This window comes from Stegodyphus dumicola, chromosome 5, assembly GCF_044657685.1.
Source record: "Stegodyphus dumicola isolate Sdum_Otavi_A_Nest chromosome 5, ASM4465768v1".
Classification (NCBI taxonomy): Eukaryota; Metazoa; Arthropoda; class Arachnida; order Araneae; family Eresidae; genus Stegodyphus; species Stegodyphus dumicola.
Window position 1 is genome coordinate 223,643,892 of NC_140772.1, and position 23,098 is coordinate 223,666,989.

Below are 23,098 nucleotides of genomic sequence, written 5' to 3' on the forward strand. Positions count from 1 at the left end.
TGCGTGTTACCTTTATTTATTAAATGTCATGTTTTTCACACTTAAACCATAAAATTCAATTCAAAAGCAATATCATATAATTTAAAAAAGCATAGCTTTAGAATTTCCGATGCATAGTCTCGCGCGCTAGAGATGAAAATGTTTTCTTCCTCGTACGATGTTGTCATTGCTCGCTTTGAAATCGTTGGGTTTCTTAATCAAAAACTCATAAATGCTTTACAAAATATGAAATAGATAATAAAACAAATTCCCAGTTCCAAATTTGGGCCTCCAGATGCCTATATTAGGATGGAGGATTACGTTATTCAGAATTTCATGGCTCTAGGTACTGTTGTTTTATCACAGTGCGAGAAACATTCATACATTCTGCAGATTCCTCATTATTTAATTTGTTTAAATATAATAGAGTGCGATAATACTTGGTGGCAACGATTTGAAAAGTGAAACGCCATTTATTGTGAAACGTCACAAAATGGCAAAACGAAATTAATAGGCCCTCTGTGCTAAAACTTATTTTTAAATGTATCACACTAGTATTAGTACAGCTACTGAGAAAAATATTATACAGCTATTTTATAGTTTTATAATTTTTTATTTTTATTTTACAGTAGTGTGAATTTCGCGTAATAATGAACGACGTTCCTTTTTGTGTTCACAGTATTATTCGTAGGGTATTCAACTGTTAGATTTTAAAGTAAACGTAATTCTTGCTGCACATAAATCGAGTAGAAGCTTATCGGATGTCTATATTTGTATTAAAAGAAGAAGGTTTATGCGCCTGATAAACTTATTAGCTTCTACATTTTTAAAGCACACAATTACAATTTATATCTATAATTTCAGGAATAGTATAACCTTTCTTTCAATAGAAATTGCGTTCTTGTTTCCTGAATGTGGCTCCAAATACTTTCTCAGTTCATTGCAAATTAAAATAACTATAAATTTTGGCGATCTGAAATACGCAATAAAAACATCTTTTGGCAGAGCAAAAGCATCAATATATTTTCTATAAATTCGCTTCGTTTAAATATGAGAAAAATCAGCGGCGAAAACACATACAAAGCCAATGTCTACTTGGTACGTCAACTGCGCAACCCTGATTGACGACGCGGCAACACTTTTTCACGCGCTTTCGACAACTTCCGTACTCAGAGAATATAGGATGTCGGGCAGACCTGTTTTTTACTAGCAGCGACATCTGGCGGCCCACAACTTGCTGTCGACTCTAGTAGCGTAGAATAACCGTCCAGGAGTAGATGAAATGACAGTTCTGAGCCAGGGAGCACAAGGAGCGGGAGTTGAGGGAGCTCCCGAGAAGGAATGGTTAGCCGTGGGAGGGAGGCTTATCTGAGAAAGGGGACAGGGAGCCTTATCAGGAGGTGGATGGGAGTAGGGTTAGTTGCTACGTCACAGAAAAAGGACATATGCTTAGGTTTTATTAATTTGGTAATTTAGGCATTTATATCCATGTGATCACTTGCTTATTTATATTGAATTCTTAAAAACGTATATTAAGTAGGTGTTTTATGTGACTGATACAGTTCATTTCTAGAAACAGATATAAAATGAAATGTTTCCTTAACAGTTTTTGGAAAATATTTATTTTCTTACTTGCATTTACCCGAAGGTTGAATGTCTATAATACTGCTATATATAATAGGTTTCATACAGACATTTTGAACTAAATCATAAGTTTATTAAAATACAAATCATAGTGAGCACTATTTTTTAATTTGATGATTTAGACATTTATATCCATATGAACTTACTTATATTGAATTCTTAAAAACATAAATGAAGTACGTGTTTGATTTTCTTTAAACAGAAATTACTATATAATAAAATGTTTCCTTATACCTTTTTGGAAAAAAATTATGTTCTTACTTATATTTATCCTATGACTGAATATCTACAAAACTGCTATATGTCATCATAATTATATTTTATTGATTTACCGGAGGTGATTTCCTTCGTTAATAAATTTTTAGCTTTTGTGTTTTTTCTTCGTATTCCAACTGTTTTACTACGTGTATGATGGTTATTTCCTAGGTACCCTTAACGATGTTTATTTCTGAATTTAATGATTGAGTGATCCTATTCACTCAGAATTTTACCTTATTTCTTAAATCTTCTCTTCATGATATGAGATATACTTTCCGTAATCTTAGTTACATTACTCATTTTTATTATTAAATTCATTTTACCCAGAGATTTTCATACTTGTTAGCCATACTTTTAACTTATTTGTTATACTTTATGAGTGTAATTACTAAAACACGCGTTTTTGTGTGTTATATTATTCAATGTTAGATGAAATTTTTAACTTTTTTCGTTCTTTTTAACGTTAGTGATCTTCAACATATTCTGTATTTTAACTTATTTCATATATTTTCTGATCATATAGATGACCTGTTTTTAATTTTAGATGTTACATTTCTAGCTTATTTTGTACATTTCAGCCTTCACACTATTTAATATACTCTAACCAATTTATATTTTTACACTCTATACTGTAGTATTATGTGAAATTTATGGATACTATGCTTCGAATCTGGAACTTAAAATAGTTTTGTGCAGTAAAAAATGGTAAGTAATATGGGTATAAAATGTCATTAATTCGTTGTAATAGTTTGTGTATGAAAAATATAAACTTCTATTTTCGAAAAAAATACCAGATATGTGTAAAATCATGTAGTACATCTGGTTGGTCTTCAAGTTCGACTGAATTGATATAACTTCGGATATAACTTTACATAAGAATATCTCAAATGTTCAATGGGAATTCAAATTTTGAAAATAGTTTTCTATTTTTGATACTGTTTCATTGCACCAAGTCTTCTAGCTCTTATGAAATATCATTGTTATTCACAGATTTTCATGAAAGATGAAAAATATTTGATTTTTTCCTTGAAATTTTTAGTGTCATTCAGTAAGCACCTGCAATTAAACTCGTATGGCACTCTCTAAGTAATGTGAAATGATATATATTCTTTGAAAAAGCTTGGGCTATGTTATTAGAATCTACGAAATAGTGAAATGTCTGGTATGAAACGATAAAAATCTTGCATGAAGTTCAGTATTGCATGATTAAACAATATCAAAATTTGGTTTGAAACTAAATCACTGAGTGTACATATAGATGTGATCGTGATTGTTTCAAGTTCTTTGAGTAGAAGATATCCTGTTTTTTAAGTAAAATTATTTTCCTTTTCCGATGAAAGTAAGTCTAAAGCTAAATCTTTGGAAAAGTGAGATATTCGGATTTTTGTCTGTTAGGAGAAATGCGCATGCCACCATAAAAATAAAATAGGAGTATGACTGAATTTTCTCGTTACTACAAAAGGGTAGATTTAGAAAATAAAGGAAAACTTCTAAAAACGTTGGTTCATTACCTTACTCTTACTTCTTAAAAGTTGATAAGTTATAAGAAAACTCTTTTTAACCGTATACAGCTTATAGGAAATGATTTGTTACTCAGGTTTTATATTAATGCATTACAAGATTTTACATTTCGTTTAAGTATTGGTAAGGTTTTACTGTTCCTAATGAGTGGGATTTTCTTAGCGTTTTCTTGCATTTTCCTCAACAACGCTTCCGGGTAATTTAATAATGTATCGCATAAATATTCTTTTCTTTTAAAATCCTAATTGAAAGTTAATAAAATTTGTTTGGATTAGTATAAAATGTATGTAAAATGCTAATTGTACTACAGAATGATTCATGACTTTTTTGTGTATACTGACAAGGGTAGATAAAGTGAACTTCAGGTTTTTCTCACTGATAGTAAATCTGGAGATATAAAAATCTGTTAAGACTTAGGTAAATATAGGTAAATACGTATATTGCTATCTATCACACATTTTCTAAACATTTGTTGGGAATTCTGGATAAATAACTTAAATTCGGTAAAGGTTATATCCTCATTTAGGTGAAACCTTAAATATTCTATAGTGAAAAATGCTTATTTCATATTTAGTTCTTAATATTAAGAAATTAGTTCTAAGGTAGTTATTCTGTAGTGTGGTAATACTACAGGAAAATTTAAATGATTTATATTCTGTTTGGAGTTTTTCTTTCAGAAAGAGGTAATATTTAGCAAATTACAGCTCTCGAAAATGGATAGAAAGTTCCTATAATGCAAACATATATGTACAAGTATAAGAAAACGTAACACTTATTTGGGTGTAATTTTGAATTAAAAAGGGGTTATTCCTCATCAAATGTGTATTAGTAAGGCATATTTAACTGCTATGATAAGTATTGTACGAAGAAAGTTCTGTATTTGTGATGAAGAAGGTTAAAATATTTGAAATTATAGTGAAGATTTGGGTAAAATGTCTCTTACTCTTTCTGTCTTTGGTTCCTTCTGTAAATATAGGTATATTGGTAATGATATATGTTGTGTAAAGGTACGGTAGTGTTTTACAAGATTTCGTTCATAAGAAAATAAATTGGTAAATAAATTAATGCAAACTGACATTTGCGAAAAGAATATTTTAGTCTAAGAAATTAAAAAACAGACTATATATGATATTGTCTAGGGAAATTAAGTTGGAACTGGACTAAGTTACAAAAAAATGTGTTAACACTATGCGTTAGAAATAAATGCGTACCAATAAAACAAACTTTCAAGAGATGAAATTGTAACCAATGGGTAAAATCAATGGTCATTCATCTCTTATTCAAAACTGGAAATGTATTAGGACTTTCTTTTGGATATGTAACCTAAATAATCGTCAATTTCACATTCAAAGTCATTCATGAAGGCAGAAATATCCATACTTAGTGTAGGAAAAGGTAATAAAGTGAAAATTTGCATAGTCGAAACATTTAAAGTGATGTAGAATGCATTCAATTAGAACAAATTACTGAATTAAAAGGTACTGAGCGTTCAAAATAATAAGAAAGAATTTTGTATGAGTACATGAAAGAATAAATATGGTTCTAAAATTATGGATGAAAGTGGAGATTTCATTCTAAAAATTCGAAATCTATCAAATTAGCTTAATGAGAATCAAGATTCAAAACTGAACATTGGTAGCATTAAAGAGCTTACAAACATATATTCAGATATAAAGGGTATTAAGAATTAAAAGGAAATACCAGAATATGCAGGAAATGTTAAAGTTTTAAAATGCAAATGAAGTTAATAATGAATTAAAATAGTAGGATAAGTCATGGTAAGAGTACTACCGAATGATAAATTGTAGAATTGGCAAATTAAAATAGTACTATAAAATATGAAGTAAGTAAGGGCTGTTCAGCAGGTTGTAAAATAAAATGCTTAATTGAAATCTATCTCTATGTTTAAGAAATTAAAGCATGTCAATTTAGCTGAAATAGTAAAATCAAAAGCGCAATTACAATCAAAAATTATAAAACAGAGTTAAACTTTAGAGTATGTTGGAAACTAGAAAAAAACCCAGTGTCAGAAAAGTACAAAAATTACATCTAAAATTAACTAAAGTTCACATGTATGGTAGGAAAATGTAATACACAAGTTCAAAATTAGAGTACTTTAAAAATTACGAAGGTATAAAATGTACGAAACAAGTTAAAAATAATATCTAAAATTAAATAAAGCTCATACATATGGTAAGAAAATAGAGGAATTAAGCTAAAATTAAGAGCCTGTTCGAAATTACGAAGGTTAAAACATATGAAAACATAAATTAAATGAAAGTTAAACATAGTCAAAATTTAAATAAAAGTCATGTGAAATTATAACAAATTACTTAAAATTCTTAGTATGTTGAAAACTAAAAACGATAGAAAATGGAAAAGGAGTTAAAATTTACATCTATAATTAAATAAGTCAGGTATATGGTAGGAAAATGTAATACACAAGCTTAAAATTGAAGTACATTCAAAATTATGAAGGTGCAGAATGTACGAAACAAGTTAAAAATAGCATCTAAAATTAAATAAAACTCATATATATGGTCGAAAATTGTGGAATTAAACTAAAAATAAAAGTATATTTGAAATTGCGAAGGTTAAAACATATGAAAGTAGCTATAAATTAAATTAAAGTCATGTACATGGTGTGAAAATATCGCAAATTATTTACCATTCAGAGTATGTTGGAAACTAAAAACGTTAAAATATAGAAAAGAAGTTAAAATTCACACCTAAAATTAAATAAAAATCAGGTATGTGATGTGAAAATATAGGAATTATGTTAAAATTAGGACTATATTGGAAATTATGAAGGTTAAAATGTATGAGAGAAATCAAGTAAAATTCATGTATAGAGTGTGAAAATATAAATTGGTTAAAAATTAGAGTATATTAAATAGTGTGAAGGCTGAAGTGTACAAAATAAGCTAGAAATGTAACATCTAAAATTAAATACAAGTCATCTATATGATCAGAAAATATATGAAATTAGTTAAAATACAGAATATGTTGAAGATCACTAACGTTAAAAAGAACGAAAAAAGTTAAAAATTTCATCTAACATTGAATAATATAACACACAAAAACGCGTGTTTTAGTAATTACACTCATAAAATATAACAAATAAGTTAAAAGTATGGCTAACAAGTATGAAAAACTCTGGGTAAAATGAATTTAATAATAAAAATGAGTAATGTAATTAAGATTACGGAAAGTATATCTGATATCATGAAGAGAAGATTTAAGAAATAAGGTAAAATTCTGAGTGAATAGGATCACTCAATCATTAAATTCAGAAATAATCATCGTTAAGGGTACCTAGGAAATAACCATCATACACGTAGTAAAACAGTTGGAATACGAAGAAAAAACACAAAAGCTAAATATTTATTAACGAAGGAAATCACCTCCGGTAAATCAATAAAATATAATTGTGATGACATATAGCAGTTTTGTAGATATTCAGTCATAGGATAAATATAAGTAAGAACATAATTATTTTCCAAAAGGTTATAACAAAACATTTTATTATATAGTAATTTCTGTTTAAATAAAATCAAACACATACTTGATGTATGTTTTTAAGAACTCAATATGAGTAAGTAAGTTCATATGGATATAAATGTCTAAATCATCAAATTAAAAAATAGTGCTCACTATGATTTGTATTTTAATAAACTTATGATTTGGTTTAAAATGTCTGTATGAAACCCATTATATATAGCAGTATTAAAGACATTCAACCTTCGGGTAAATGCAAGTAAGAAAATAAATATTTTCCAAAAACTGTTAAGGAAACATTTCATTTTATATCTGTTTCTAGAAATGAACTGTATCAGTCACTTAAAACACCTACTTGATATACGTTTTTAAGAATTCAATATAAATAAGCAAGTGATCACATGGATATAAATGCCTAAATTACCAAATTAATAAAACCTAAGCACATGTCCTTTTTCTGTAACGTAGCAACTAACCCTACTCCCATCCACCTCCTGATAAGGCTCCCTGTCCCCTTTCTCAGATAAGCCTCCCTCCCACGGCTAACCATTCCTTCTCGGGAGCTCCCTCAACTCCCGCTCCTTGTGCTCCCTGGCTCAGAACTGTCATTTTCTCTACTCCTGTAGACTCATTTCATTCAGTGTTTACTTAATTTTCCTGATCTGATTTCATTCAGTGTGCCGATCATAATAAGCAAGTATAGCGATGCGAATAAGAAACTTCATATTTACTTCTGAATATATATAGTCATATTCTTAACCTGCGTATTTTTTATATTAGAAACATATGCAATCTATGCTTTCAGATTTTTGCATAACGTTGAGCTACTAGAACCACTAAGCCTCAAAAAGAATCAACCACTAAGCCTCAAAAAGTGTTCTAGTTTTGAGAAGCACTATCATTCCCATGGGTATAATATGCAAACTTGGCTGATTGCTTTGGTGTCAACTGAGAACGGAAAAAAAAAAATAATAATACACAGTTTTTTTGTTTTTGTTTTTTTTCAAAAATTTTGAAATTATTCGCAGTGTCTTTTGAAATCTTATAATTCTTCGACCAATTTATTAGTTGCTTCTGTCCTTAGGGACAGATGTTCAATTCACTGGAATTATGTGCATTAAAAGACTTTCAATCAGTTGCCTCATTCTGAACTTAGATTTCACATGTGCTTCTCTTCCTTTTATTTTCAGTCCACATCAGCGGGTTTCGAAAGCTACGTGAGGCATAAAATCCGCGTGTTGTATATCACTAGTTCATAGCATTAATATAAGGGTTGCCCAAATGAAAAGTGGACAAGTTGAAGAAAAATAACACCTTTATTGTAAATCAAAAGAAATCGCCATGGGCGTTGAAACACAGGTCCCAGCGTTGCGGCAGCAGCTCGATGATGCTGTAGAAAGATTGGGGCTGATTCCTGAGGAAGTCCTGCACGGCTTATATAATTAATAGAGGAAATTTATAATGTCGTATTCCATTCACTTGACAAGATAATATTAATTTGCTTATGTAAATAATTATCATGATGTTATTTGTTCGATTTTGCTTTAAAAACACATTCATTATAGAGCGATATTTCTTTAGAAATGAGTTCTCATAAAAATGCATTCTTTCAGTAACTGAGATACAGAAAATCAGAATAGTATATGCAATAAACTATTGCATCACAAATAAACAGAGAAATATAGGTAATGGAAGTTAATATATGTTTTTATAATAACAGTATAGTAAAGCTGACATTTTTCACTTCTGCCTCAAAAATGCATTCTTTCAGTAAGTGAGATACAGAAAATCAGAATAGTATATGCAATAAACTATTGCATCACAAATAAACAGAGAAATATAGGTAATGGAAGTTAATATATGTTTTTATAATAACAGTATAGTAAAGCTGACATTTTTCACTTCTGCCTCAAAACGTAGAAGTTTGCTGTTGTCATTGGTGAAATGAAAAATCACGAGATGTCGTATGAAATTGAATTGGGGAGACACTGGAAAAAAATTCAAAGAATTTACAAGGAGATTTAAAAAAATCCATGTAGCCGCTATTACTTCTTCACTCCATCCAAGTTTTTGAAGGAAATATACAAACTTCAATTAAATTATAATCACAATGGCATAAATATGAAAGCATTCTTCATTGAAAGGGAAATATTGAAAAAAAAGAAGTGGAAGAATTGTGCCTTTGAAAATTTTGGCAGTTTATTCCAGAACGCTATTTTAGGTATCGTAATACTACTGCTAATTTTCCACGAAGCTGCTATAAGTATTTATTACTTGTGAAAATTTCTTTCTAAATACAAATCCGTTAAGAAACACTTAAGGACTAAAAACGAGCATCTTTCATTTAAGAAATCTTATTGTGCTGTCTGCAGCAGAAAAGTTTTAGAACAGCGTTTGGCAACCATTTTAACTAAAAGTACAAAAAGGATCACAGAGTTGAAACGATTTCAGAAATTCGGGAGTTTTGTGGGCACTGTGGGACGATCACAATTATAATAAAAATAATTATTAAATAAAAATAAATGTATAATTTTATCCAAATAAAGCAAATTAATGTTAATTGTAAAAGGCGTAATGTTCTAACAATTTGCTTTGCTAACATTGACAACACATTTATTAAAAAAAAACTTTTTGAAAAAATGGTGCTGTAGCATGTTATTCATAAATGTTGCTAACTAAGCAAGAAAACTACAAATTTTTTATGTTGTGCAAATAAAATAAATAAGCTGTTAACATACAACGTTCTTCTGAAATTAAATTAACTTCATTGTACTAACTATTGCAAAAGCAATGTTGCCTCTGTGTTTACGTTATCCTTTAATTTGAAGAGAAGAATGTTTACTCTATTTACAACTCGAGAAACAAAGTCACGAAATGGCACGTTTATGTACAAGGCAAAGCATATTACTCCGTCGTTGGAGAAAAAATACGAGGATAATAGGGACAGAATATGGTCCACTGTATGCGGAATCATGTGTTTCTAGCAATCGAAAAGTGGTTCATCTAGCCATTTAGTGCTATCTTGATGTCGCTAAGATTCAGTTTTGTCAAAAATTTGACTGTATAATTCGTAAACGTGCGAAAATGGTGGATATAATGTATGAATTTTTACTTGTTGTTGTTTTCGTTGTGTCCATATTTACATGGGAGAATGGTTGCCGCAGCCTACTCCAAAGAGAGATTTCCACACCAATTTTGAGAAACAGCAACCCGGGGGTCTCCCACCCCTCTCCCCTTCCACCAAACCACACGAAAGGACTTTCGACTCGCCCAGTGCCACACGGACACTATACATTTCGAGTCCCCCAATGCCGCACGGACACTATGCATTTACAAACATCCATGTCTTCTCCGGGATTCAAACCCGAGCCCTTGAGTAACGCAGTAGGCTCCCCTAACCGCTATACCGTTTTGGTGACGAATTTTTACTTAAATTATTAATTACAATTACGATTGCTTGTTGTCCTAAAATCTAAAGTTTATCATTAGAACTTTAGATTTTAGGATTAATTAATGTCTTAGAAATAAGGTATTTTAACAGCGGGCATTTTAAAATTGATTCACGGGCTTCCCGTCGCCAACCTTTGTTATAGAACGTTATCGACGAGCTGCCTCCCCCCCCAGAAAAAAACAAAACAGCACTCTAGAAGGCTGGAGTTCTAGTGTCATTTTTTTCCCTTTTATACCATTTTGATATTTTATATATTCTTGAGTGCTTTTAAGAGAAGCGGTAAACAGATAGGGGCCTGGCGGGAAAACTACAGTTGCACTGTTTAGTAGTGATGCTATGCTTTATCTAAGAAGAGCTACAGATTTCTAGCCTAATTAAGACCAATCTTTATGCGATATAAATGAATAGTACGGTAATGAAAAAAGTTTGAAATGTCATGATTAGTAGTTTTTCTAACTATGGATATGAAACAATTTATTACATTATAACTAATGTTATAAATTTCAGAAAGGAAGAATTAAGAACACCAAAGAAATCTTGTAAAGTATCCCCCATACGATTGTCTTCCAACCTCGGACCCCAAAGTCATAATTCCAAGAGTGAGCCTACGTCCCTTGGTAATATTATTTGTCTCTAATTATTTTAATATTTTACATTAGCTTCTAAGTGTAGCAATTTCTCTTAGAATCTGTAAGATTCGTTTTTAGTTAAAATTTTTCTTTTTTCTTTTTTCTTTTTTTTTTTTCCCATTCCGTGCGTATTTTTACTTGTACGAAGTAAAAAGTACAGGCAGCATATTTCAACGAAAATATCCATTTTGACAGCTATCGAATGCAATTTAACGATGTTTTTGCGTGACATCTGTACATAAGGACAGAATAAAAGATTCTTTTCTTCCAGAAAAATTATAAAACTGCTTTAAAATGAATTCTAAAGAGAATTTTTCGTGGCGTCTGTCGCATAACTCAAAAACGAGTATCCTCAGAACGTTGAAATTTTGTATATAGGATTGCTATAACATGTAGATGTGCACCTCGTATTATGGTTGCAATCGGCGGCACCAAATGTATATATAAATATATTTATATTATTATAAGCAAAGTTATATCCACACTGTTACCCGGCTCCAATGATCTCATTTTCTTTACTCTTATATGTTTGTAAATTGTGCATTTTTTGCTTTAAAAATGACTGAATTATGTTGTTCTTATCTTTAAGGTTAAGGTTTTTATGCCTTTAGTAAATCTGCAAGCAATAATATTTGTACAATTATCAACAATTTAAAAGCTGTTTAAGTGCGGTTAAGCCTAATTTTTAAATAATATGGCGGACATATTTGTTTACATTTGAAACAGCAGAATAGTAAATTCGTTGCCAATACAGAGAGACTAAGCTTCGCAACAACAAAGATAACGCCTTCATTTATTATTGAGTATTAAATCATGCTTAATCCTTTCTGGAATTTTTTCGAGGAAATAAATGTTTAAGATTTACTTCGTAATTTTTAATAGAGATATTTTGAGTTTTTATGTATTTTTGTCTTGTCGCGAAGTGAGAACTCAATTAATTGAATGAGAAATACTAAATCATCTGTGAAAAACTGTTTCCTTTTTCTTTTGTTTGCTTAATTTCTTTTATACATCGTTCTAGCTTTATTATAGTATTTGATTAGAACATGTGGCAACGATTAGATATTCTCCAAATGATATAAATTTTGCGTATTTTTCGTTATAATATGAACGAAATATAACGCTGTTAAGTGAACCTAGCGCCAGAGTGTCGCTATGGTAAACAAATATAGTGAATTTTAAAAGAGTGCATTTATGCTATTGTGGTTTATGCACTATCGACGAAGTAGATTTAATTCAATCCAATAAGTTTAAATGAAATTGAAGAAAAAATTCGTGTGATTTAATATTTCGTACAAGCAAGTCATGTGGTGTACACATCAGATTTTTTTATATAAAATATTGGCCGCCCCTCATTCACTCTAAAAGTGGGAAAGAGTATCAGCCGTTACCGAATTTTTCCGTGCGTGTTCTTATTATGTGGTCGGTTAACACTTCCAGTTAGCCAATTCGAAGATCCACGGTTCGAATCTCTGCGAGGACATAGTGAAGTTTTCAACTCTGAAAAGTTTAGTTTTTCTATAGTGGGGCCCGAAAAAAAGTACGGTGGGCAATAATGCGTCTTAAACTGGACTGAGACAACTAGTCTCGTGCCTCTCCCCAGTCACTTTTAAATGAGGAAAGATATGAGAAATTAACACATCCCTTCGTTTGTGTTCTCATGGTGTGTATGGTAACAAGGTCCACCTAGAAAATGGAAGATCCGGTTAGGACATGGCTGATTTTTGGTATTTTCTGCTCCGAAGGAAGCCTAATGTCTGAATAGCATAACCTCTATTATGCGCTTTTTTAAATTTTTGTTATTTTTTAGTTTTTTTAATCATTAAAATTGATTTTTAACTCTCATTCCTCTATAACAATCTTAAATTTACTAAAATCTTAATTAAATATTTGTTCTTACTCTAATTACTGTGGTAAAATAATATCAAAAAAGTCAGACAGAATATTAAGATCATATTCTTTCTTCCTTTCCCCCCCTTTCTTTTGACAGATATGAGTTATCGCATGCCCGAGAGTTTCATAGACCAGCTCCTAAATGATGTTCAACAGACAAAGAAGCAACTAATGCTACTTCAAGAGGTGGTAAGCTATATATTTTCTTATGTGACTTGGATAAAGAAAATTCTGACGCAGCCAGCATATCATTTCCAGAATCGGTATTTATTTAATGATAACAAAATTCAGAAGATATATTAATACGAAAAATGATTTTCTATGCAAAGAGTTAGGGCACGAAGCTTAGTTTAACCATTAGCTTCCAAATTAGGCAATTAGTTCAAGGGAATTATATGCACGTATAGATGGATTTATTTTCTGTAATAATAAGTAAGTACTTTTCGAAAACCAGCTTTGAAAGAAAAACGTTTAAATCATTAGTTAAAAAAAAAAAAGAAGAGTAAATATTTAGAGAATTCTCTTTTAAAGCAAATGTAGGAATAGCCTTTTTACTAGAAGGGCAAAAATAGTACTACAGTTTTCTAGGGCTGCTTCAGTCACATGTGAATGCAGAGGCTACATCTCAGATATTCAAAAAGCTTTAAAGTCACAAAATTTGGCGAAATTATGCCAAATGTTAGTAAATTTTCACCAATTTCGAAATCTGATGCCTTCATTTTTACTAGAATTATTAGTATATTCCGAATGATTATGAGAATTAAATTGTATTTCCTTACACAAAATTGTTAACGAAATAAGTACTACGTAAAGGCAACATAAGTATACATAATTTTAAACAGTATGAGGTAAAAATGCCTAAATAGGTATCAACGCGACTTTCAGTCAGTTAGAATAAAATGAGCGAGTGTTTTTAGAGCTGCGTTAGTTTCAAAAATTAAATAAAGGAACATATTTTTTTTTTTTTTTGATACGGTATCCATTTCTGAAGATAATTTAAAATACTCTTGCGGGCGTACAGGCTGTTATTAAATTGAATGCATACAGGATTGGTGATGGTTGATAAAATTTATTTTACATAAGAAGCATTTCACAGTTCTGGAACTTTCTCCAAAAATACTCGTGCGGCTCTTCACAGTATCACAGTATACTTCAGAACAGTTTCACGTATCAGCAGTTACACTTCAGACTACTAAAAACATTAACCACAGGGCTATGCAAAGCTCATCTAAAGAGCGATGCTAATACGGACATATCTCAATACTCCGAATTCATGTTGAACTAAACAACTACATCTAATATAGGAATTAATATTACAGTTATTCAATTACAATAGCCATTACATTTATACAGGGACAGGACCCAAATGTCTCCAAGTGGTCGCCAAGTTTGGCGCCTTTTGGCGACAAATATCAGTCACCAATACTGTTGCCAGCTTGGCGATATCTCGCCAAATTAGCGAAATAGCCATTTATTCGATGTTAAATAGACTTGCCCAGCATCGTCTATCAAGATCTTCATGTTACATTATACAGAAAAATACAACAGTTTCGCGTATAACTGCATTAAAATCTACCTGTGTACAGAATTCGTAACAATACGCTCTGCTTGAAATGAAATGTGGTTTATTAAGTGGTTTTTGTAAAATGATTCTTTAATTTTTCTGTTAAATAGAGATGTTAAGACGCAACATAGCGACCACTGCTAGTAATTTTGTACTAGATCTAGTACTTCTTATACATTTTTCGTGTTCTAAAAGTTATCCGTCAAGTCTAGTGCTTCCATCCTTTTGAGTAATTATGATAAAAGATGAGAGACTTAGACCTATGAATTTACAGCTGACTTTGAGTGCAGCAGAAGATGGCATTTAACATTCTAAGTAAGTTTTAACTGTATTACAGAATATCTTAATTAAGACGTATTTGATCTTCTTATTAGTTACTTAACAAAATTAGCAACTCTAAATTTAGATTTTCCCTTTTGGCTGAATATCGTCTTCGTCTTCTAATTTGATCGGTAAGAAATACTAAAATGAAAGTAATTAGGAAATATTTTATGAAATCTTCAAGTTTTACAAGTAACACCAAATGAAAAAGTGAATTCAGTCAATATTCATTTTTTAATAGAACCCTATATATACTATATATATGGAAACTCTTTTGAAATTAATTTAGTCAAAAGTTTCAGGAAAAGAGCATTAAGACAGTCTAAGATGAAATACTGGCCCATCTGTTATTGAGTTATTAAACAAAGATTTCAAAGGAATAAATTTCAGAAATACTGTAATAAAAATATTTAGCAATGCTAAAATCTGAAATATGAATATCAGATTATTTTTACATTCTAATGTCACTTGGTTTGAATTTACTACATCTTAACTGGAGAAAACAGCTATGAAGATTTGACAGGGAACATGATCTGTTGACGACTGTAGAAGCAACAACAACAACAACAAATTCGTAGCTTTAAATAAAGTTTTGAAATTAAAAAAAAAAATGTTGTAGGAAAACAAATACTTTCTGACACTAGTTATAATTGTAATTGTGCTCTCTCTACGTCAGCAACATATGAAAAGTTAGGGTTGCAGTGAAAAAAAGTAAAATAAGAAAACAACTACAGACTGTATTGAAGAACGACTTATTCTAACAAAGGAAGAATTAAAACACTGATATACAGCAGATTCATTTTCTTATGAATTAGTGAATTTTATCAAATCTGCTAAAAATAAGTATTTCTAATGTTTTTCTTGCATGTAAAAATTACGTAGTTAGCATATTAAATAAGTGTAAAGTGTAACAGTACTTTTGCATACATTGTGTATTAAAAAACTAAAACATCTTTATGTAAACTGAAAAATAAAATAAATAAATTAACAGCTTCATAGGTAACTAGAGTTAGGTGAATTTTGATATTTTTCTTTTCATATTTGTTGGACATGTGAATTTTGATATTTTCCTTTTCATATTTGTTGGACATATGTTAATTTAACAGTTTTACTATCAAGTTATTTATAAGGTTTCTCCGCCTTCTTGGCGTGCCTTCGTGGTGTAGTGGTCTGCATGCTAGGCGCGTATTCCAGAGGTCCGCGGTTCAATTCCTGACTAAGGCGTTGCTCATCATCTTGCCTGCTTCCAAAAAATCCTAATCTCTCTACAGCGGCGCCCGAACTAAAAGGGTGTTGGATGTTGATTCTCCACACTCAGGATTTGGCGATTGGGTCCCCTAAAAACCTCAATCGTTCTTCAAAAGGGGAAGTATACAAGGTATATCTCCCCGCCTTCTTGGCATACCTTCGTGGTGTGCTGGTCTGCACGCTGGGCGCGTATTCCAGAGGTCCATGGTTCGATTCCCGACGAAGGCGTTGCTAATTTTTCTTGACTCATGCTTCCAAAAAATAATCTAATGTCTTTTAAATGGTAATACGATAATGATATCCTAGAACATCGCAAAGAGAATAAACCCAAATAAAAATTTAGTACTTTTTCCCAACATTGAATTTATCTTTAGTAATATCTTAGAATATCGTAAAGAGAATAAAATGAACGCAAATAAAAATTTAATATTGTTGAATTTTAATTTAGTTGAGCGGGACAACCTTTTTTCAACATTTAGTTTATCTATAATAATAAGATAGTAATATCCTAGAACATCGTAACGAGAACAAAATAAACGCAAATAAAAATTTAGTGCTCTTTTTTCACATCTAGTACCTCTTCCCTGGATAAATTAGTACGATATATTTTTCTATTTAATTCTATTTTAATACTTAAAATTTGCTACTATATTCCATCTGGCTTGCTTTCTTTAAAGACGGGAAAGCGTACAATATCTATCTACTTTAGGGTAAGAACACTTTCATGGAGCGCTTTCTAAGGGAAACTGGATCGTATCTACACTGGTGTGCAAAAATTAAGGACGAAAATCAAAAGTTAGCTTGTCAGTGGAAGAAAGAGGCAGAGCGGACTGAAAGATTAATCAGGAGATCGACCAGGGTCAGAACATTAGCACATGCGCATACATGAAGCTAGAGGCATTGGGGGGGTGTCGGAGGGGTATAAAGATCATTGTAGGTGTGAACTCAACATTTTGAGGAAACTATTACGCCTCGTATATCAGTTTGAACGACGACGAGTTGCTGCATCAGTGTGAAATGTCGAACAATAAGTCTGTTAGACGACATGTGGACGCTTTTACCCGAGGTGAATCATTGGAAAGACTGAGGAAGGTCAAAGTGTGATAAGTGTGGCTGTGGAGTTCGGGATTGCTCACAGCATTGTTTCTCGACTTTGAAAAGCATTTCAAACTACAGGAACAACTGTCTAAAGGTTCAGCAGTGATCGTCCAAGAGCAATCACGGCAGCGGACGACCGATATATTGCCCTATGAGCAAGAAGGAACAATCACCAAACAGCGGGAGAAATCTCCAGACACATATAGAACAAGCGATTAGATGACCGATATTGCTGCCATTATGCAGGAGGCTGCATAATGGTGGTCTGTTTGCTCGACGATCTGTGTGGTGTACACTATTAATGCCTGCTCATCGGAGAAGGCAATTTCCTCTGGTGCAGGGAACATCAGAATTGAAAAGATTCTCTTTAGAAACGAGAGCAGATTTACTCTGAGTTGCGATTCTATATGCATACACATCTGGACAGACAGGGAACCCTTTCAACATCATCAAAAGGAACCGGTTTGGAGGTCGCGGAGTTCTTGTTTAGGGAAACATAATTCTTGGTAGCCGTACCAACTTACACCAGGTTCTGTCATCGGGAACTGCTACTGTAACGAGTTTCTCCTTCCTTACATGCGTCTTTTCACAGGTGCTATGAGTCCTCAGATCCTTTTCATGTACGACAACGCTCCACATCATCGCAAAGTTCTGTCGAAGAGCTGTTGGAGAGTGATGATACTGAACACATGGATTGGCCGGCAAGGTCTCTGGATCTAAATCCTGTCGAGCATATGGGAAACTTTCTTGGAAGACACATTGCAGCACGTAACTTATCGCCAGTAACGATTCCGGGACTGCTACAAGAGGAATGAGTAGCAATGCCTCAACAACTCATTGACAACCTCACATTCAGCATGCAAAAATGATATGAAACCTTGCTTGTATCGAATGAAAATAGACTGACAAAGCGCTTTTACTCTGCATCAGATAAAAGAATGTCTGGAACAACAAAAGGGTGAGAAGAAGAATCGAGATGGTAGAGTGGGATATTTCATTTAGCCGCCATCAGTCAGCCTAAAAAGATGTAATGAATGGAAATGACAAGCAATGTGTAAAATAGTTGGATCATTAGGGTAGTAAGTACTTCAACTAATTAACAAAATGTTAGGTAAGAATATCTGAAGGATATTTGTGTTTTTCTCTAGCAAAAGGTGTGCATCGCAAAGAATTTATACAGCTCTTCCCTATTTCCTGCTAAAGGCTGGATATTTCTTCCTGGACACCAGTCACATGGATGTTTCTGCCTTTTGCTGCATTGTACTCCATGCTGCTAATAAAGCTTTTATCAATAAAGTTCCTTTCTATTATTTTGATTGCTTTTTTGAAAAGTGCTTACATTACCCATGTTTTTATATCTTGGGGATTTTATGGTATTATTTTGGTTGATTTGGAAAGCTTTTCTACAGCGTTATATTGAAAAAAAACCGTCTAGTCTTTAATTTTTTGCACACCAGTGTACGTTAACGCAAGGGAGAAACCACAAAAAGCCCATGCTGCCAGGCCTGTTCTCCGAGATCCGAACCCATGTCGAATTATGAGCGTTCAGTGATTTTATTGCGCATCTACTGGCGGTGTAAAGAACGCTCCTGAACTCTACTAGAAAGACCTATGATGCTCTTGACTAGAGAGAACGTCGTTAGCAAACTCCTCACATTACGAGTACTATAATTCATTTTAACACCTTATTTTAAAAAACTGTGAATGGCAACGACTTAACTGAGGAATACGCATGCGTAAAGAGATGAGATTTCTTTGAGACGCCTGTCAGTGAGAGAGGAGTTTGGGAAGCTCCGCCAGCGAGCTGAGGTGTGGAGACTTTGTTTGTCGAGTGATGACGAGTACCATCTTCGTTACCGTCTCTGATCGTGTCACCAGCTCGGATATCTACTAAAGTTTTCTAAATGTATTAATGTTGTATCTGTGATATGTTGTGTTATTAAAAAGTGATGCATCACCAATACCAGTGTTGATTCCGTTTTCACTGAAGCATCCACGACGTCACAGACGAAAAGAAAATAAAAAAAATTTGGAGGTTCCACCGAGATTTGTGTGACAAGAGACCAGGTATGTGTTCTCCACAATATTCATTTCCAGGCCTGAAGTGTATAATGTAGTTATTTATAACTTATTCGGGAAATCAATTCCCAAAGCAGAAGTATCACATCAGTGCATAAGAGTTTTAAACACTCAATGTGTTTGGTTTATTTTCCTTTTGTGGTATATTCGGGAAAACATTTTCCCATTAACACGTAGCACATCAGTGCATTTTATAGCACGTCAGTGCATAAGAGTTTTTAAAACAATCAAAGTGTTTCATTTATATATCTAACGAGATATTTTTCTTTTGTATGATAATGGGAAAAATCCATTCCCGTAAATAAACAGCACTTCAGTGTATTTATGTTTAACGTTTCGCTATAAATTGGTGTGATAGAATCTGAACTGTTTATTTTGTGTATATGTGAAAGCACATCAGTGCAATATTGCAATTTTCATTTCTAAGTCATTAGAAGAAAATTTATGTTAAATTCTTGTGAAAGAAATAAGTTGTTGAATATTTAAACACTTCTTACTTTGGTTTTCTCATGAAAGCACACCAGTGCTGTATTTTAATATGATGTGTTTTTTCTGATAAGTAGAATGTTAAATTTTTATCCTTTCATGGTATAAAAATTAAAGCTTTGAGCAGTAAAGAAATGTTCTAATAGTGTTCTGATTTAAACCTGCGCCTATCGAATTTACGTAGTAATTGCGTTGCCCATGTGGATTGCCAACGGAAGTAGCTGTTATGAAAACGATAGTTAATTAAAGGTGTTTATATTTATTGGCGCCACTCTGGTTTTTTTTTCTGTCTGGCTGTACTAAATGAAGAGAATTTGTTATTAATTTTTTATATGAAGTATTCAGTAAGGTTGTTTATTCGTTTTATGTTTGAATGGAAATAAATCCACAGTGATTAATGCTTTTATCAACCTTTTATTTTTATTTGCCTAATATTGTAAGTAAGAAGAAAGTGTTTTTTATATCTCTGATATATTTTTATGTGTATTACTTGTGAATAACTATTTGAGTTATTTGTTTTGAACAATTACTTTTGTAAAAATGGCATTTCTGGGGAAAGCTAAGAAAATGGATCTATTCCTTGTCGCTTCAGAACTTGGAGAAATAGCTTTATAAGATATGAAAGTGATAGATTTAAAACAATTAATAACGAATAGTAAAAATCATGAGGAAGAATTTGTTAAAAATTTGTTAGAAAGTATTATGACTGATAGGATAGAAAAGGAAAACTTAGAGAAGCAAACAAGAGCGAAAGAATTACAGTTAGAACAGGAAGCTAGGGAGAGGGAATTTCAGATACTACAACAAAATAAAGAAATTGAAAAGCAACAGTTAGAACTAGAATGCCTTAAAGCAAAACAGAACACTGAATCTGCTAAACCTGGAGGTGAAACGGTATTTAATCAGAATTTTCAGAAACTAATGCCCAAGTTTAATTTAAAAACTGATGATATCAGTTTATTCTTAGAACTTTTTGAGAGGCAAGCTAAAGTTTTAAAATTGCCCACGGATCAATGGGTGTCATATCTCATTGGTGTCCTTCCGGTTGAGGTAAATAATATAATTGCTAGGGAACCTGAAGAACAGGCTAGAGATTACCAACATATTAAAGAATTACTACTTAAAAGATTTAAATTAAGTGCGGAAAAGTTTCGGCAACTCCTTGTTAAGACTCAGAAAAATCCGGATTCCACGTGGTACGATTTTTATCACGAAATTAAGACATTTTTAGATGGGTGGCTTAAGGGATTAAAAATCGAAACATTTGAGCAACTCAAGGATTTAATGTTGGTAGATCAGATTAAAAGGCGCACGCCTAATGAGTTTAAGGAACATTTTATAGATGAATGGGCTACGATCACTTCACCAAAACTGTTGGTGGGTAAAATAGAGGAATTTGAAGATGCGAAAAAGACGATGGTTGGGAAAACGAAATTGGGTGAAATGAAAACGAAAATATCAGGTAGACAAATGGGTGTTTTTCAGTCCACTGGTAACGTTTTCAAAAATAGAAAAAATCCTCAAGGTACACAATTTAAAAAAGATGATGATGCACGCAATGTTGGGAAAAAGTCAGACTCGAATTTTGATAGGAGAAAAAGACTCCAGTGCTATGAATGTGGATCTTTTGACCATTTACGTCCTCAGTGCCCTAATTTTAAAACCCAAAAGGCAGATTTGTATCGGATAAGCGGGAGATCAGAGAAGAATCTGTTAGATCCCTATACGTTAAATGGAAGAGTAAATGGTTTTGAAGTACCTATTCTAAGAGATACAGGAGCTACGGTAGATATTATTTGTCAGAAATATGTAGACAGAGATAGAATGAAGGGGGAACATGTGTGGGTTCGACATTTGTTGGATGATCATATGACTTGTTTACCTGTTGCTGAAGTAGATATTGAATGCGATTTGGGTACAGTAACCACCAAAGCAGCTGTTATAGGAGACCACTTAGACCAAGGACGATATATATTAGGAAACCAGACAGCGGCTCTTCTCAGAGGAACTGAGAAAAATTATTCCTCGTATGTCGGTAATGTTAATGCGGTCGTTACTCGATCTCAAGCACGACAATTTAAGGAAGCGGAAAATTTAAGTGAGACGAATCAAAATTCTGAGCAGAATGAGTTAGAATTGGAAGAGGAGGACGATGCTCATGAGAGGTCTGAAAACAGAGAGATATTACCTCCTGTCAACCTTTGTGTCCCCACAAGTCCTGCGATTCAAATAGACTCAAGTACTTTTATTGATGAACAACAAAAAAGTAAAGAACTTGCGCCTTTATTAGAACTAGTAAAAAGCGGAAGTAAAACAAGTTATGGGATTAAAAATGGGGTTTTAGTAAAAAAGAAGGTAAATAAGTTAGGAGGAGGAGAACATTTAATTGTTGTTCCAGAAAACCTCAGACAGCAAATTGAAGCAATTTGTCATGAAGGAACTTCAGGTCACTTAGGAGTTCTGAAAACAAAAGACCGGTTACTAAGACATTTTTTCTGGCCAAATTGTTATAAAGACATTGAGGAATTCGTTAAAACATGCGACTCCTGTCAACGTGTAGGAAAAGCAAGTGACAAAAAGAAGGCACCGTTGGTAATAGTACCTGTGATTTCTGAAGTCTTTAGTAAGGTTAATGTAGATGCTTGCGGGCCTATGCCTACATCTACTGAAGGTAATAAATATCTTATTACAGTTATGTGCTTAGCATCTAAATATCCTGACGCCGTCCCGGTACCGGATATAACGTCGAAATCTGTTTTAAGTGCACTCTTGCAGGTATTTAGTCGGAAGAGTTTTCCAAGGGAGGTTCAAACTGATCAAGGAAAATCTTTCATGAGTCGCTTAACCGTTGAACTTTTGAAGAGGTTTGGTATAAAAATTTCCAGAAGTTCGGTTTACCACCCCCAGAGCAATCCTGTAGAACGGTTCCATAGGTCAATAAAAAGGGTCTTAAAGGTATTATGTATTGAAGCTGCCCCAAATTGGGAAGTACAATTACCTGCCGCTCTCTTTGCCCTGCGAACAGTAACGCATGATAGTACAGGATTTAGTCCAGCTGAATTAGTGTACGGGACCAACCTCAGAACACCTGTCGCATTATTGTATGAGAAATGGTTAGATCCTCAGGAAAAAGAAGATACCGTAATAGAATATGTTTTCGAATTAATCAATAGGTTAAAGAAAAGTAGAGAATTAGCTACAGAGAAAATGGAAGAGGTGAGAGACAAAAGGAAGAAATGGTATGACAAAAATGCCGTGAAAAGGGTATTCCAGCAAGGAGATTCTGTATTAGTATTAGCAGTGAACCAACCCCATAAACTCGCTCCTCAATGGAAAGGGCCGGGGAAAATAGAGAAAAGATTATCAGAAACAAACTATGTGGTTAGTTTTGAAGGGAATCAGGAAGGGAATAAAGTGTATCACATCAAT

General features: G+C 32.7%; 1 protein-coding gene across 2 annotated transcripts in view; it reads left to right on the forward strand.

Moving 5' to 3' along the window:
* LOC118200470 (dixin-like) overlaps positions 1 to 23,098 on the forward strand; it is a 138,407-nt gene that overhangs the window by 51,634 nt on the left and 63,675 nt on the right. For both annotated transcript variants that reach the window (XM_085817722.1, XM_085817721.1), the window contains exons 5-6: positions 10,859 to 10,968; positions 12,971 to 13,062. In XM_085817722.1, the coding sequence (XP_085673848.1) occupies positions 10,859 to 10,968; positions 12,971 to 13,062 (202 nt within the window). The remainder of the gene's footprint in view (positions 1 to 10,858; positions 10,969 to 12,970; positions 13,063 to 23,098) is intronic.